Source organism: Limulus polyphemus, unplaced genomic scaffold (assembly GCF_000517525.1).
Source record: "Limulus polyphemus unplaced genomic scaffold, Limulus_polyphemus-2.1.2 Scaffold1153, whole genome shotgun sequence".
Taxonomy (NCBI): domain Eukaryota; kingdom Metazoa; phylum Arthropoda; class Merostomata; order Xiphosura; family Limulidae; genus Limulus; species Limulus polyphemus.
The window spans coordinates 312,070-329,486 of NW_013666763.1; the positions used below are offsets into that span (position 1 = coordinate 312,070).

The following is a 17,417-nucleotide window of genomic DNA, read 5'->3' on the forward strand; positions in this document are numbered from 1 at the left end:
ACATAAAGATGTTATAAAAAAATAGTCAATGTGGAATGATATTTTTTATTATTTGTTCTGAGAAAAAAGATTTCTAATGAAATTTGCATGTTGATTTATTTCAAAGACTTGTCTTAGGGAATCCAGTCATGCTTTTTTTCCTATTCCTAGTTAGATATCTTGATCTGAAAATTCTTAACAATATCAAAAGTTGTATTTCAAAATCATTGTAAGTAGATTGAAGTATTTTTTTTTCTTATGTGAAGAAAATGCAAAATTTTCTATATAATCTGATAGCTTAGTATTATTTCAATTTAAGTATCTGTTGAAAATAGCCCTGCTTGTTTTATTTTATTAGTCTATTAATAAGAGCAGATTTTCAGTTTTTATATAATGATGAAGTAGGAATTATTACAAAATTTTAAATTAGTTTTTTTGTTTAGACCTTTAATGAATTTTATTCTGTTGATGTATAGCGGTCGGCATTAGCCTATCACAATTCATCTTTTGATGTCTTGCATCGGAACGTGGGTATCTCAACATCATCCACTACCAGTCGTTCCACGACTAAAACTTCCAGTAGCCCCTACCGGTCAGATTCTCACCTACGGAACACGTCCACTTCTACCTCCGGCCACGTAAACTCTAGTACTGATCTTCAGAGGCGAGCCATACACAAAGCAGCATATAAAAAATACCGTAACAAGGTTGTTGATGGTAGGTAGAATCTTCAAATGCATTTTTTTTCTTTCTTCTAATTCTATCCATTTTGCATAACAAGCAAGGAAATGTCCCGTCCCATTGTACAAACACATTTCACATATCAAGAATTTTCTGTCTGACTTAGCCATTCTAGAAAAGAAATGAGTACTATCTATTCCATTAAGTTTACACATTTTTCTACCTATAAGTGAGAACTACAAAATTTACAGCATCACACTATAACTAGGTTTCCATTTCATTTCTGCCATTTTTTTAATGGAAGGTAATTTTCTACAGTCATGATAATGATTTCTTTTAATAGTACACATATAAGCAGCTAGAATTCCAAACATTGTTTTAGGCTCTCAAGACATTAAGTTTACAAGGTGCCCCTCTCTTATGAACATTTATATTTTGCTAGTAGCAGTACATGGTCTGAACAGCTGTAGATGTTATATAGGTGATTAAATTTCTAGTTAGGTCTGGATAATAGTTGAAGTCATTAACATGTGTTTATCAGCTGATGAAAATGGAACAAGGGATGTCGGGTATTATAAATTTTCTTAGCTGATGATTGCACAGAATATTTAAATTCAGTGACAAGGAACCCACTTTGAGACTAATAATGGCAGGGGACGGCTTGAATGGGTAATGAAGAAAAACTTTAATATAAGTTTAACATAACAGCAAATGTACAACGTTTCGACAAGGTTTTGTCATCATTCATGCCATCTCCAGCCATTATTAGGCACAGAATATTTGTTCCACGGAGGTTCAAGTGACAAGAAATATTTAACCAAAGGCTGACACAACAGTGTCAAATAATGTATTGTGTGTATGTGAAATATTTTTGTTTTGCTAAAATTGTGAAGTGACTGCAGGTATGTAAGCATTAAGAAATAAATTTGTGGTCGTTTTCAGATCCTGACACTGGTGAAGTTAGTCGTCGACGTAATGCTGATTCAGATTCAGATAGTGACCTCTCTTTAGGTCCTGCCTCCTTAGACCTTGCATCCAGTCATTCTTCAGATGAGGAAGACTACGACAATGCTCACTGGAGTCGGAGAAAGAAGTTAAATAAGAAACCTGGTTAGTTTCTGTAGAAGATACATAATTAGTATTTAGTAACGCATTGGTTAAGTGACATGTTACCACATCATTTTTTTACATGTTCACATATTTTCAGAAACTGCTCCACATAGAACCATTGATACCAATTTGTTTTTAATCAACATTGTATAATTTTTTACAAAGGTCATATTTTTTGAATATGTCATACATTTTCTAATTTGTAATAAATGTTTCGTGTGATATCCTTAATATTTAGATTTATTCGAGATACTTGTTCTGTTTATATTTTTCGTTATGATTTATACTTCAGTATTAGTTTAACATCTAGAATAAGATAGAAATTCAATGTTTTACCTTTCTTTAAATCAGAAGTCCCACCAAAGCCTACCAATCTAGCAACTCCTGAAACTGATAGTCCTAGCACACCAGCAGGTAAGTAGGCAATATGTTTATCTCTTTCATAATCAATGACCTGTAATTTTTGATGTCGTCTTATCTTGTAACTTTCTCAAAACTTTAATTCTGAACATTTCATTGTTTTAGATATTAAAACCATATCAGTATTCCTGTAGTAATTTTAGAAACAAAGCTTTATTACGTGTATATTTTGTAGCTACAAACCAAGATTTTCTTTTCTTTAGCTCAAGACTATACTGTTGCCCCCTCTACCACTTTTCCCAGCATGGGGATCAACATTGCTCCTTACCCCATTTATTCTGGACATTGGACCATTCCCCCTAACATTGCCAGTATCACTAGCTCTTCCCCCACCTTCCCTGCAAATCTACAGCAGCCTGAACCACTAACCTTTCAAAGAAGTGGAATAAAAGGTTCTGAATGGAGTAAAGAAACCCCAGGTGAAAGCCATAATCAAGATGTTTCACAGACACCACCACCTAGAAACCTACCAGATATAAGTTCATACTTAGAATCAAGATTTTCTCCTCCTTTAATAGGTATGATTCATTTAAAAAAGGGGGTGACTATAGAAATTCTTTAATTTTTGAATATAAATATGAATAATTTATTTTAATATCTCTGTTGTGATTAACAGGTAAATAAAAATAATGCTAGTAAGACTTAATGAAACAGTGTATCATGTAAATGATTGAGTATAAAGTTGTGTTACTTTTGAAAGTAGAGAAGACTTGAAATTCTAATGTGGGGGGGGGTACTGTGATTAACCTTTGGATGGGAGCATTGTTAAGATTTTCTATTATGTTATGGAAACTATAGTTTTCTTCAAATGAGACTTTTATACTGTGGAGCATCACACATGTGAATTTAACGTGAGAACTGACTTTACAGATGAAACACCAAGTCCAGAACAATTACCTGTTCCTGAACGAGCAGACAGTTTGCCCAGTAATGTAAATAATATCAACAACAATGTTGAAACTAACAATGATGGCCTCAGTGAAGCAAGTAGTCGGACGTCTCCTAAATTACCATCTTTGGTGAGCAGAATGGTAATTCCTCCATTAACCACCGCAGAACTCTCCTCTGAATCAGAGTAAGTCTTTTGAGAATAAGAGTGTTGTGTGTACTTTACTGATAAAAACAACAACACTGATTCAAAGAAGCTTTAAGGACAATATCCTAGGATTTGTTAATAAGTGTGAATTATTTAGATAAATCACTAAAGGTAAACATTTAATTCTGCTAATCAAACATTTATAGATAAATAGTCATTAGTTTTTAAAGTGCTACATTACCTTGATAAATCATTGTGGATGTGCACTGATTAGTATTTTTAACAACCCCCCCCCAAACGTATAAAATACAAAAATGGTTAGTATTGCTTTAAACAGAAAAAATATAGTCAGTATTTTGACCAAATGACCTTTAATGCTACACATGATATTATGTTCTTTTATTACAGTTACATTTGTTTCAACAAAATAACTCTAAGCTAACCACTGCTATAAGAGAGTGAAACAACTAATGTTGAGAAACAAAATAAAAAAAGGCTTCACTAATCTCAAGTCTTCTGATACTTTGTTCCATTTATTGTGATTTTTCACTAAATGTCACTGTCTTCGTTCTTTAATCTCTTCACTGTGGCAGCAATGTTCATTCCCTGTGAAGATAATCTTTGGTTTTGGTAATTTTTGTTATAATGTTGCAGTTTTTCTATACAGTTTCAAAGCTACTAAAACAAGTTGTTTCATGGTAGAATATTTTGTAGCATCATATTTATTCCTCTTTTAGTAGCATGATATTTTTAGGTCTACAGCACTCAATTACCTAATTTATTCATCTTGATATACATACATGCAGCACACACTTTGCATGAATCCAGTATTCAAAACTTACTTGGAATATATCTTGGGCTTTTCTTCAACATTCACTACTTTGATTTTTCTTTTATTATACAAGTCAAAGCTTAATGGGTCCTGTTTTTTTCTCCCCCATATTTATCATGGCTACACTGATATATAGCTGCAGAAGTTAAACAGAGAATGTTGGAAAAGCCCTACGATTTATTTCAGAACTTCAGTTGTCGTGGATCTACACATCATATAACCACTAGAAAACTTGGGAGTTCCCCTCGGCTGCATTACATGCATAGTCAAGGAAAATACACCCATGTAGAGTCATAAGGGAAGACGGTTCTATGGTACAATGCAGATCCAACACAGAGTTATTTTTACAGGAAAATGTCACTAATTATGTTTAAAAGTGGATATCCCACAAAATACATCAGCAGGTTAAAACATAACTTATTGAAATAAGACTTAACTGACAAAATAAATCAAGTGTAATGAGGTAAAAATTTTTTGGTGGCTCAAGTTTTATTTTTAATGAATTTCTTTTAGCTGTTCTTATATAGATTAGTGTTTGATTAAAATACCAGTGTGCATTGCACTAAAGCAGGTCATTCAACTAGAAGTTTCTTGTGTGTTGTACTTGATATACATATTCTATTAAGGAAATGCTCTGTAAATAATGTCATTAACTTGATTTTTGTTTTGCTGCCAGTGGATTTTAAACTCCAGGTAAGTTTACCTTGGTTTTTACGTGTAAAGCCATGTTGAGATAAAGGCTTAAGTACTTTCAAATTTTAGAGGAGGTTTTTTTTATATAAAGATTTAAATTTGTAGAAAGGCTCTTGTAGTGTAAAGACAAACAGTAACTCTGGATCCTTCAGTTTAATATGTGTAAAGCAATGGGTAAATAACCTCAGGTAAAAGATTACTTTGCATAAAGAAAAAGTTCCTAGAATTAAACTAGAAGACTTCACAACTGCTTGTTTGTACTTTCAATAATTGCATGATCATTCTCTTGGTTTTGGTACTATGGAATTAAGTCAAGTTAAGTACAGCAAATGTTAAACATAGTTTCACCATTATTAATTTGTAGTTGTGATAGATTCCACTTCTGTAGAGAAGCTTAGACATATAAAATCTTAAATGTTTTGATCGATATTAAGAAAATTAAGAGTCAAGATGGAGTGTCCTGTATATAATTTTTTTATTCATTCTACAGGGAAAGTAATGAAACATCAGTTTGAAGAATGGAGGAGTTTATGTCCAATGGAATTTTAGTTGTTAAAATTAATCGTGGTAAAACCACAATCCAGAGGTTGAGTTTGATAAAAGTGAACCAGTTGATGAGTAGGCTATTAATATATGGAAACTGTTCATTATTGTGAAAGCACAAGATCTTACAATGGTTGTGGTTAAATTGTTTAAAATAGCCTTGGCTCATTATTGTAAGACTGTAAAATGATTTAGCTGATAGGGGCATGCATAACTGGTGAAAGATATTGTCACCTGATGTGTTCATTATTATGAACATGTAAAAGGTAATTTAACTCATTACTGAGAGGCTTTCAGGTATTGCTTCTCCATCACTGCATAGTAAAAGATTCATCTATGTGAACTGTATTTTATTATTTTTTTTAAGGTTTAAGGCTCAGTGTGATTAGTTCATCAGAGGTTAGTGGAAGATTATTTGTTGAAACATTTTCACATGTAAAGTGTGTGAATATTTTGTCATTAATCATAGATAAACTTCAATTCAGTGATGTACATTTACAAACCTCAAGTGTGAAAGCTTATTTCAACTAGAAGTTCTTAATAAGAATAATAATCAGAATGTGAATTAATTATGACATTCCTTATTGTTTAAAGAGCACATTAGAATTAAATAGACACTTTAGTCAACATGATTTATAAGTTATTGAAAAATATATAATGTAATCATCTACTTACTAATAAGAAATTCTGATAATCCAGTATGTGAGAAATTGGGTTAAAATGACTAAAACATGAAAATCAAATGCAAAGAGTGATGTTTGATATAACTTACAGTATTTTGTGTTCTGTTAATCTGAAGAACATTATATATATATATATATATATAACTTAGTTTAATGTTAATAGTTAAACTATTATTGTACTTATATTTTTAGCTTGATGCAGTGATATATTTTTTGTTTGTAACATTCCATTCATGTTTGTGTTAAGATACAAATTCCATTCATTAATATGCTGATTGACTTAGATTTGTGAAGCTAATGTTGAGATCTCACCAAGGTATCCTTGCCATCTACCAAGTTTCTGTGAATGTAAAAGTGTACATACTCTGAAAGAATCAACAAGTAGTACTTAGGGGTTTTGTTCCTGAGTGTTTATTTCATATTATTAGAACTTTGTGGCTTTGTGTGATGTATTGTGCTGACTTCTCAGTAGTGTATATATAAATATATTTGAGGCTTAATTTTGTATAAAGAATTGTCCATTTGCAAACACTTGTACAAATGATATTTTCAGGCCCTACACTGGTAATGTTTGGCATACAGTTTTTTGACTCGTACTTAAAAAGCTTACCTTCAGCAACAAGTAAAATAAATCTAACTGCTCCTCTCAGTGGCTCTTGCTTGTTTGATACTATTACCAGGTGTCATCAATCTTTAAAAGCTCTGCTTGTACACAGTAAAAAAATCAAAATGTTAACCTGTTAATTGATTATTAAACAAAAAAAGAAAATGTTGTGACACTAACCATTTGTCAGTCATTAAATAAGGGAGTCTCTGAATAAGTTGTTTACTATTCATTATTAAATAGTTGTTAGATGGGGGAAACAAAAAGGTTATGGGTTTGACAATGACCACAGACTAGTTGCTAAACAAAGCATTAGCTCTTGGTTAAAGTATAAGATTGGCTTGACATTGATCACTAGAAAATAGCTACAGAAGAGAGTTAAATTTGATTAAGTTAAATAATAGGTAAACTAGGGATTGCCCAATGCTCACTATATTTTGCATCATGATAGTGCAAAGCCCCATTTGGCAGTAATACAGGAAACTAATAATCAGAAAAATTATATACTAGGCTGGTAACTGTCTAACAAACTGTATAAATTTGCTACTTCAAGCTTTCATATTAATTCTACAAACAGTCATTGCAAGTAAGACTGGAATGGAATGAAAAACAAGTACCTTGTGTTAACATTATTGCTGGATGTTTTGTATTCTGATTATACTGAAAAATCATTGACTCAGTATTATTACCATAGAATGGAATTATATGCAGGTGTGAGAACTTTTAAACTGTACAAACTTATCTATGGTAATTAGAGCTACATGTTCCAAAATATTACCGAAGAGTTATGAACTCTCATTTTGTGTGAGATTTTACATTGTAACACCTAATTAGGAAGATCCGTAGCTGGGCGTCAAGATCAGGATGTCTTCCTGGAGATTTCTCTTGTTCAGTATTTGTATTTATGTCCATCCTGTAATTACTGCACTAAGTATATGGTGTGTGCTAAAGTGGCTCTGAAATGATTAAAGAATTGTTCAACTAGCTTAAAGTGATCTAGTTGTTTTCATTCATCAAAACAACAGTCTATAAACTAGAAACAATATGGCTGATTTGAATATTAACAACCCATTAACTTATCTGTATTTTTGAATGATCCCTACTGTACGATTACAACTTTGTATTTAACTGTTTTATGAAGTTAACAATAGCCAATAGCACAGTACATGCTTAAATATATAGTTAAAAATCTGTTGTAGTGTAATATTACTGGTTTCTTGTAATAAATTTGAGGTATTTCAAAAATGCTTGTGCTATAACAGTATTAATTTCAGAATTTCACAAAAGTAATTTTTTCCCAATTGTAACACAGATTAGTTTGAAATTGCAAGTTTAGTCTTTTTTTTCTTTTCATGATACTTGGAGAAGTTAAAAAAAACAACAACTGATAGAATAAATACATGTACTCAGTTTTAATATGTATACCTTAAACTCAAGAAATAACCATGAAAACAGGAGAATATTACAGTATACATAGCACAGTGCATCAGAATATCTGGAACATCGTTGTATACTCTGACCTCATAAGCCAAAATTAAATGCTACAACTAAAATTTAGGTTCACATTATTATTTTAGAGATTACATAAACTGAACAGAGCCATTAGGACTATGGGAATCTGCAGCTTAAAATAAATCACTGGTTGGAATCTATGCAACTTATTCATTCTTGCATACAATTCACAAAATATTCTATACAACATTTAAAAAATAAATGGAAGAATTATTTATTATTTACAGTGCAACAATTTTCTCCTAACAAAAGCTACTACATGATGGTATGTTCCAATAATGCATGCAATTGAATATTTTAATTTGAAGACAAGTCTTTGTATACTCCATCAATCTAAGCTCACATAGTATATTTACAATATATTTTTTCGATGACTAAATTTCACATGGATTAACCGATTCATTTTAGAACTGTGCAAGCAAGACTAATCAGTTTACTTAGCAATTAGTAAGTTGTTACGAAGTATCATTATATTGTGTATTAAGCTAGAAAGCATGAATATGCCATAGCTAATTGATCTTAATTTGTAATCAATTTTTGTTTTACAATGAATAGATAATTGTGATATAAAATTATAATTTTAAGTAGGTTTTGTATTTCCAATTTTCTATGATAAATGTGAAGACATACAATACAGTAATTTTAAAACATATTTTAGAACTATTCAGAAAGTGATCTTTGAATCTGAGTTTGGTACCCATTTGAATAAGGTGCCAAAGCAGTATGCTGAAAGTCTAAAAATAAGTGCATTGTTATTATCGTGATGACCAAACTTTTTTGGGATACTATTCTGAACCTTAGAAAGGTTATAGCATCTTGAACAAGACAAGGGTATTTTAATTATGTATAGTGAAATAATCAAGCCTTGCATAATAATCATTAATACTAAGCCCGATTGTACTAGTTGAAATTTTGTTACTTTCAGCTGGGTGAAAAAGAGGACCTGCAAAATGTGATAAAATGACTTAGAAATATATTGTGGACTACTGTTTAATGCACACATAGTAGTTAAAAGTTTTCTAAGCCATTATTTTTTACAATACATTTAGTTTTAGTTGGATATATTTTCTCATGTCTGCATAGTTACACTATCATGGTTTTCAATGTATTTTGCTTTTGCAGGAGTTCTTACCCTGAAACAAGCTCACCCACATTTTGTACTCACCTAATAGCACCACAGAACAAGGTTATCCTTATTTCCTGTTTCTAAAGCCAAATCTCCATTAGTACAGTTATATGAAATTCAACAATTACAGTACTGTTGTTTCTGGATCTCAACCTTTGCAATAGCACAGCAAGAATTTTTTGTTATTTCTTGACAGGCATATAAGCTTAACTTAAAAATATACCAGAATACAAAGAAAGAAACAAAACTATCTCAACACTGTACTACCTCTCCCAATAGCACTTGCCATTACATTAAGACCTTCACAAACACCTCTTGTTCTGTTAGGTGTGGAATTCCACAGATGTTTGTTTTCTTCCCCTCCTACAGCAAAGGAAACGCCTGAAAGCACTTCGCACAACCCTTTGACAAACTGCATCACATATGTAGATGTACCTTCTCGCATTTTTGTCCACTGCATTCCTGTGGGTTGTATACTTCCTCTGATGATCAGACACTGATGAGTCAGGGATGACACAATACGCCGTAGAAGATCATTTCTAAGCTCTGAAGAGCTAATATGTAGCCTGATAAGGAACCTTAGAAAATACTCTGTAGTGTAGCGGGTCCCCTAGTAAAAAGTATCAGTATAGTCAAAGATTTTAGCTGGTGAAATGTTACATTAGGAATTATATCTTAAGTTGTGAGAAATACTTAACTGGGGGTTGTGCCATGCATTTTAGCCACTTAGGTTATTTCAAAATGTCATCCTAAAGCCATCATAGATAGATGATGCTTGTAACATTAGTTTAAATTAACAAAATGTTGCTAAACAGGAACCATGCTAAACAAGATTTCTTTTGTGGAATACAGAGTGTTAATTATGCTTTATAACAATGATGTAAAAAAAGTAAATAATAGGTTGAACAATTGCCAGTTACTTATATTTTTATTTTATTAAAAGAAAGATGACATTTTTAGCTAGCACTCTTCGTCAGATCATACAGAATTCAAAGAAATTGTGTGCGTAGTATATTGGATGTTGAGAGTGAAAATTCTAAGCAAAATTATATCTATTACATAAAAATCGCAAATCATTAAAATTTAAAACAGATAGCAATTAAAATTTAAATCAAAACTGGAAAAATATAAGTCTACAGGAAAGAAAAACGTTCAATTAAACCAGATGGTTGTAGAGTCCCCAGATTGTAGATTAATCTCCTTCCCAGTCGTTCTCTTTTGTGAATATCTGTTGGAGCACTAATAAGTCCAAGAATCAAAAAGTCCTCAACTGTATGGTTGTTGATGGTGAAATGTTTGCCTATAGGTGTGTATTAGTTCTGAAGTTTAATATGGTTTAGCTGTTCTCGTGCTCGATCACTGAGTCGGTGGCCTGTTTGTCCAATGTATAAGCTATTGCATCTTTTGCAAATTACACAGTAAATGATACATTCAGTGTTACATGTAAAGGATTGTCTTATTTTGAAAGTTGTGTTCATTCCTCATATATGTGTAGTGTATGAGTACCTAGAGTATCATTTTGGTTTTGTTTAAGGTTACTGTGCACCAGGATTTGTTTCATGTCTGGAAGAAATAATGGGTGGGTCCTTGAAAAGAGATTTAGTGGTAGGGTCTTCAGTAGGTATTGTGTAATTGTTTAGTGTAATATCCTTGATCTTCTTGTTGGTCTGGTGGTATGTTAGCACAAGCAGAATACAATCAGTGTGTTCTTTCTTGGTAGGGTTGAGTGTTTGTTCCTGAGTATATAAGCTAGCTTTGGTGGCTGCATTGTGGATTAAAGAATCAAGGTAGTGTCTTTTAGAAAAAAAGGTTTTCATGTGTTTGGATTTAGGTTTATAATCGTTATCATCACTACATAGTTTGCTTAGATGGAATTTTGCTTAGAATTTTCATGCTCAACATTCAAAATACTACGTATGCAAGTTCTTTAAATTCTGTGCATTCACCTTTGTTGTAATCTGTACAATCTGACGAAGAGTGTTAGCTTGAAACATCATCTTTCTCTTAATAAAAAAATATAAATAACTTGGTAGTTGTTCAACCCATTATTTTATTTTATTCGCCTATACGGTTTTAACGATATTTGTCTTTATATAACAATGATGTAACATGCTACCCTTTAAACTACAACTTCTGTTGTTCACGGTATCCAGTTTGTTTGGCATAATTACACATTATTGCCCAACACTAAAAACAAGTTTCTACAAAGGATGGTAAGGCCAATCTTAAATCACATATCTCTTAAATTCTACACCATACTGGGATATTGTCTTTCAAAATCAAATTTAAACAATCCAAAAGTACAAAAATCCATTATAGCTGCAATGGGGATTTTGACAGAAATTGCCACAATTCTAGTTTCTACAGTCATAATTCTCTTAATGTCTGATGACAGACAACTTGTGAGCTTCGTTTATTATTATTAGGCTTTTTGAGTTGAAGAGTTTTTTTTGTCTCACACTACTACAAAAATGTAACCATCAATACATTGGAGAAAATCAACAACTTCTAGAAAGCATTTGAAAGAAACAAATTTTCAACCAATATAAGAAAAGCGAGAGGGAATCCTCAATAGCTATGACACTTGAAATTCTTTTAGGCAGGATAAGAGTAAATTAATCTATGAGCCCCTTTTTCTTAGCTATATTTATGTGTGCCACCAATACCAAGCATGGAATGTGCGTATACCTGATTCAATTTCATTACTCATCAGAATCTCTACCAGCTTACTCCCAAATTGAAATTCTTTTAGGCAGGATTAGAGTAAATTAATCTATGTGACCTTGGGCATGGCCAAAATATATCAGTTGAATGGGTTTGATCTCCTGAGTCCAAAACTGTCTAGAGATGATGGAGCTATGAGCTAAAAGTTTGTACTTGAAAAACACTTTCAGAGCCATTCTATGAGCCACTATGCCATAACTAAAAAAACTTCTTATTGCCCAACATTTCAACCAGCTTGGCCATTCTATCAATGACTTGGGTTTTGAAACAGATAGGAAAAAGAAAGAATCCTATTGCATTTACACTTTAAATACTTCTCATCTCCATGGGATTACCTAGGTTATAGAATCGGCCATTTTCAGCCTTTAATCAGTTCTCTGTTACTTAAAAATGAGATTATTTTGGTTTTGCTCATTGTATTTATTTCTGTTTGCCTTATTTATGATATATTTCATTGCTTATTATTTTATTTATGTTTATTTTTATCATGTTTTTTTATTTCATTATATTTAATTACATCTTTCTAATATTTATTTATATCTTGCACCATATGTATCTCAGTTTTATATTATTTTTAAAATTTTCCCACTTTTACTAATTAAGTTTCTCACACTCTCCTTTTACATCTTATTCCCATATTTTCTAAAACTAGAAGTCAGTTACCTTACAACATTCCCATTTAAAGCCAATCTAAACTCTTCTTGGTTGTCATGGTGATTTGCTATAGATATCATGACATCAATAAAGATCATTTTACTAACTTTTGCATTTTACACTTTCTACGACATACCTAAAGAAGTAGGGTCTATCTTTCAAAAGCATATAGGTTTTATTGCCCATGGTGTCCAAACTTTTATCTGAAGTGGCAAACAACTGTATTAGTATATGCAAATCATTCTTTGTGATTAACCCTCCATAAAATAAACTATTATTGTACAAAAGTAACAATATATGGTTGATGTGGACTTTTAGCTTGTATACTGTGATGACCACTGAAAATAGCAATGTCCAGATTTATAGTGTTTTCTTGTATAGCAAATGTTAACATATAATTTAGGTTATGTGTGTGTTTTTTTTTGGTTCTCTGTCACATACCTAACATGTTCTTCAGTTTATATTATTATATAGTTTAATAATATATTAAAAACATGGCCTACCCGATCCAGACGTTGTAAAGCTTCAACAGGCTTACCAGCTTTTATGACAATGTGGGTTAAATCGTGTTTATTCAATATTGGTCCCTGAAAGAAATTTACAAGAGGATTTTCTAAAATACTAAGTGCAGTGAATAAAAGTTTATTATTAGAACATTTTTTTAAATTAAGATTCAAATGTACTAACTATAAAAAATTCATGGTATATTAAGCATGCAAAACAGATAAGTTTACAGTAAACATAAACCATAGCATTTTTAATCCAGTATGTATTTTGGTTCATTTCCCTCATCATATTATTATTTTAAGCAAGTGGGTGGTTCCCTGGCAGACTTAACATGCCCAAGAAATCCGTAGTATTTATCATGTTCTGGAGCTATCTTCCTGTTAGCATAGTAAATTTTTCTTGAACAAAAGCTTTAATTCTGATCACAATACACACTTACTCCAGTACAAGGACAAGAAAGTACAGTGGGGTTTGTTGTTTGGACAGTGACCCTGAAACAAGAAAGTACAGTGGGGTTTGTTGTTTGGACAGTGACCCTGAAACAAGAAAGTACAGTGGGGTTTGTTGTTTGGACAGTGACCCTGAAACAAGAAAGTACAGTGGGGTTTGTTGTTTCAACAGTGATCTTGAAACAAGAAAATACAGTGGGGTTTGTTGTTTCTACAGTGATCTTGAAACAAGAAATACTGTAGGGTTTATTGTTTTTTTAGGTTAATGTAGTTAGAGGTATTTTTATACAATTAGTGATACAGTTTAACTTAATTACTCAACCCTAGTTCAAAAACTAAATATTACAATGCTCTGCCAGACATTAAACAAATAAAACAATGAGGCACATAAATAGAACATTAAATTATTCTAGGAAAACCTGTGCCTGTTTAAAAACCAAAGCCATCTGGAATATGTCCAAACATAGTAATGATGAATATTTCATCCAAGTAAAAATAATAATTAAACTGACTGTTAAATTTCAACCAAGGCAAATATTGGGAACTCCAATGTAATATTGTTGCAGAAGGTAGGACTGTATTAATAAATACTTTAGGCACTTTACTATTGTACAGGATGAAAAGTTACGAGTTATCTGTTGTTTTTTTATGTAGAAAATTAAAATGGCTATCTGTAATAATATAGTATAAGACTTTAACATATCTAAAACAACAGCATGTAGAACAGTTGGGACTTTGAAGAGCCTAATACTGATTGTCATGTTTTCACAGATCATTTTGTTACACTCTGTATAAAACTAGTGCATTTAGTTTTGTTGCAGTATCAGTTTTAATCAGTTGAATAAGCTACTTGCATATTCATTGCAAGTTCCAGTTACTTTAGTGAGGTTGATCTTTCAACTGAGCTGGACTTTTGTAATTAAAAGTTTTAATTTATCAACTAGTACTGCACAGGTTAGTATTAACTACTGAACCTTACCTGAAGATGATATTAACTGTTGAACCTTACCTGAAGATGATCTAGCCATGACCACAACAAACCAGCAAGCAACACTGGATCAGTTTCAGCGGTCAGTCTGTCCCAGGCTGAGCCACGAGTGTTTAGGTCCCTCTGAGAAGCAAAAAAAGAAAATGAGCACAAGTTGTGATTTACAACTATCATAATTTGAAAGCTTTTTTCACTGTCCTTCAAAATCTAAGAGTAACATGACCTGTAGTAAGGCACCAAAGAAACAATCTTTTTATTTGTTTTCTACTAGAAGTAGACCAATAGTTACAATACATGATTCTTGCAAAATAGCATGTACATGTACCATACAATTCTCTTTCATAGGTCTCACAGTTTGACCAATATATTTTTGTTACAAATATCATAAGAGACACTGTAAGCTATAGCTTTCTCTATGCATTTCTTCAGAAGCCCAAGATTACATGCAATACAGTTTTTTTTTGGTGGTGATCAGGAGTGAGTGGGTGTTACAATGATAAGTGAAATTGATAGGAGTTCAGTTGTAGCAGAGCTGAGAAAGCTTCAGTTAACAGAGGTTGGAAGTCTTTACTTTGAATGGTAGATTTATGTATGTGTAAATGGACGTTTTAATATCTTCCACTTTTTTTCTTTTCTAGACAAGGTATATATGGAATTATAACCACACTTCCAGTTTACCTCTACATAATTATTGATGTGAATGACCTTTTGTTTTTACTATTAAATGAATACTTCTTTCACCAGGTTTACATTATTCTCATACACTTGTTATTGTTTCTAGTATGGTAGCATGTCACATGATACATAAGAATACATTGTTATCATGTGGAATTACATAAGTTGTTTGTTCTGTCAGGACTGGTCTTTTGATAATGCCGTAAGAACAGTATACTTAATTAGCTATACTTTTTACTGGCTGGGTCTAAATAGGTAGCTTGCTTAAAATAAAAATTAATATGAATACTTCTTTCTGAATGAAAGTTGGCTAAATATCATCTTTTAGAATGACTTTAGAAATACTTTCATGATAATAATTAATTTGCTTCTAAACCTATTTGGCTAATGTAAATTCTATATCCATCATTTAATTTTTATAAATCTACAAGCCTAGGTAAGAAAACCACCATCTAGTTATATGGTAGGGAATTTCACAAAAATTTTTACACCAGACTAACAAGCTGTTTATGAACCATAGTTACATGAGATCTATAGTCATATTAAAACTTTATGTCATCAATAATATAATCAGAAAGCTCATATTGATCTTAACAAGTATATTATTGATGGTCACCTGAAACTGTCTTAATGCCCCATTGAAATCGGATCCCATCAAGTTGTGGCTCAACAAGAGTGCCTCTACAATGCTGTTGGTATCTATTGGCTGACTGCATGTGCCAGCTTCTTGTAATGACCTCATCTCCAGCTGAGAGGATAGTTCTCTGTAGCAGGTGTTGTCCAGAAGATCTTCTCTACAATCATCTTCCATTAAGACTGAATCAATACTATCATCACTGCTCTCAGGATCAAAGTCAGGGTAATATCCCATATAGCTACTTTGTGCTGTCCGTGTTGTTCTTTGGCTACCAGAAGTCCTGTAAGAAAGTTGACTGTCATTCAAACACTCATTCGAAGCATCACTCATGATGAGAGCATTAGAGCTTTGACGACCACATGACCCACTGTTTTTAGAGCTGCTGGCTTTGCTGCTGGAAGGGTCCTTCTTAGGGATGGTTGTTTCTGTTCGAGTACCATTACCCATAATATTTGGGAGGCTGTCCACCCAGTGTTCTACGCGAGAAGCATCTTCCCGAGCATGCTCAAAACTGCTCTCCCTACTGTTGCATGGTGACGTTCTCTGAGAATGAGGTGGCATTGGTGACAGTCCTGAGTGTTCTGAACTCAGTTGTAAAGTTAATTGGGAAATAGGGCGCCAATGATATTCATCAGGTGATGTGGCTGAAAGGAAGTTGTTCCAAAATCCAGCACTATACTGAAGGTGATAACGAGAGACAGATCCAAATGATGATTGCGTTCTCTCCAGAAATCTATCCTGACTGTTGGAAAGCTCTAAAAGCCTCTCACAGATCAAATACATAATCTGTAAATATTCAGTTTATAATCATTCCATTATTCTCTAACATACTTTAACAACTTTTGCCACAATAATATTTGGAATGTTATCTACTAGAATGCATATAAACAATCTTGTGATACAACCTTGTTCTTTCTTTTATTAATTTTTCTATTAACTCAAGTAAATATGGTAGTTATTGTATAGTGGTAAAAATATTTTTTACATATATTTATTTTAATAATTTTACACAATTTTTTTATGTGCAGTGGAACTTCAAAGTTTGGTTTTTTGCATTTTGTGAAAAAAATGAAAGCATAGATAGTATGTATCAAACATCTAGGTAAAAATACAACTATACATTTTTCAAACAGCACATCATCTATACACAGCGTGGTCACAAGTAAATAGACACCACTTTTTCAGAAAAAATGAAATTTTTTAGTCATATTCACATGAATTGATATATTTATAATTTAATTAATATCTAGTAGATCTTCCTTTCCCTTCGTGGAGTTCGTTGATCCTTTGGGGCATCGTGAGAATCATCTCGTCAATTTTAAATCGTGGGATTTTCGCCTACTCTTGCTACAAAACTTGGAGTAGATCGCTCTTTGAAGTTGGTTTTTTTGGTTGTTTCTTGACTTGCCGGTCGAGTATGGCCCAGAGGTTTTCGATGGGGTTCTTGTCAGGAGATCGGCTCGGCCAGGGCAACTTCTGGATACCATTTTCTTCCTGCCACTTTTGGGTGTTTCTAGCAGTGTGACACGGTGCTCCATCTTCCTGGAACGACGTTGTGTTCTTC

At 32.5% G+C, this 17,417-nt stretch overlaps 2 protein-coding genes across 2 annotated transcripts in view; one reads left to right on the forward strand and one right to left on the reverse strand.

Annotated features, from left to right (window-relative positions):
- Positions 1-7,572, forward strand: part of LOC106462376 (protocadherin-like wing polarity protein stan) — a 210,089-nt gene extending 202,517 nt beyond the window's left edge. Inside the window, exons 32-37 of the mRNA XM_022389630.1 lie at positions 456-696; positions 1,603-1,770; positions 2,122-2,184; positions 2,394-2,708; positions 3,061-3,265; positions 5,242-7,572. Of these exons, the coding sequence (XP_022245338.1) occupies positions 456-696; positions 1,603-1,770; positions 2,122-2,184; positions 2,394-2,708; positions 3,061-3,265; positions 5,242-5,266 (1,017 nt within the window). The 3' untranslated portion in view covers positions 5,267-7,572. The remainder of the gene's footprint in view (positions 1-455; positions 697-1,602; positions 1,771-2,121; positions 2,185-2,393; positions 2,709-3,060; positions 3,266-5,241) is intronic.
- A 420-nt stretch (positions 7,573-7,992) lies between these two features.
- The window catches only part of LOC106462377 (protein tyrosine phosphatase domain-containing protein 1-like), a 14,645-nt gene continuing 5,220 nt past the window's right edge, over positions 7,993-17,417 (reverse strand). The window contains exons 5-8 of the mRNA XM_013922295.2: positions 15,833-16,639; positions 14,563-14,664; positions 13,101-13,184; positions 7,993-9,829 (exon numbers count right to left, since the gene is read on the reverse strand). Coding sequence (XP_013777749.2) covers positions 9,467-9,829; positions 13,101-13,184; positions 14,563-14,664; positions 15,833-16,639 — 1,356 coding nt within the window. The 3' untranslated portion in view covers positions 7,993-9,466. The remainder of the gene's footprint in view (positions 9,830-13,100; positions 13,185-14,562; positions 14,665-15,832; positions 16,640-17,417) is intronic.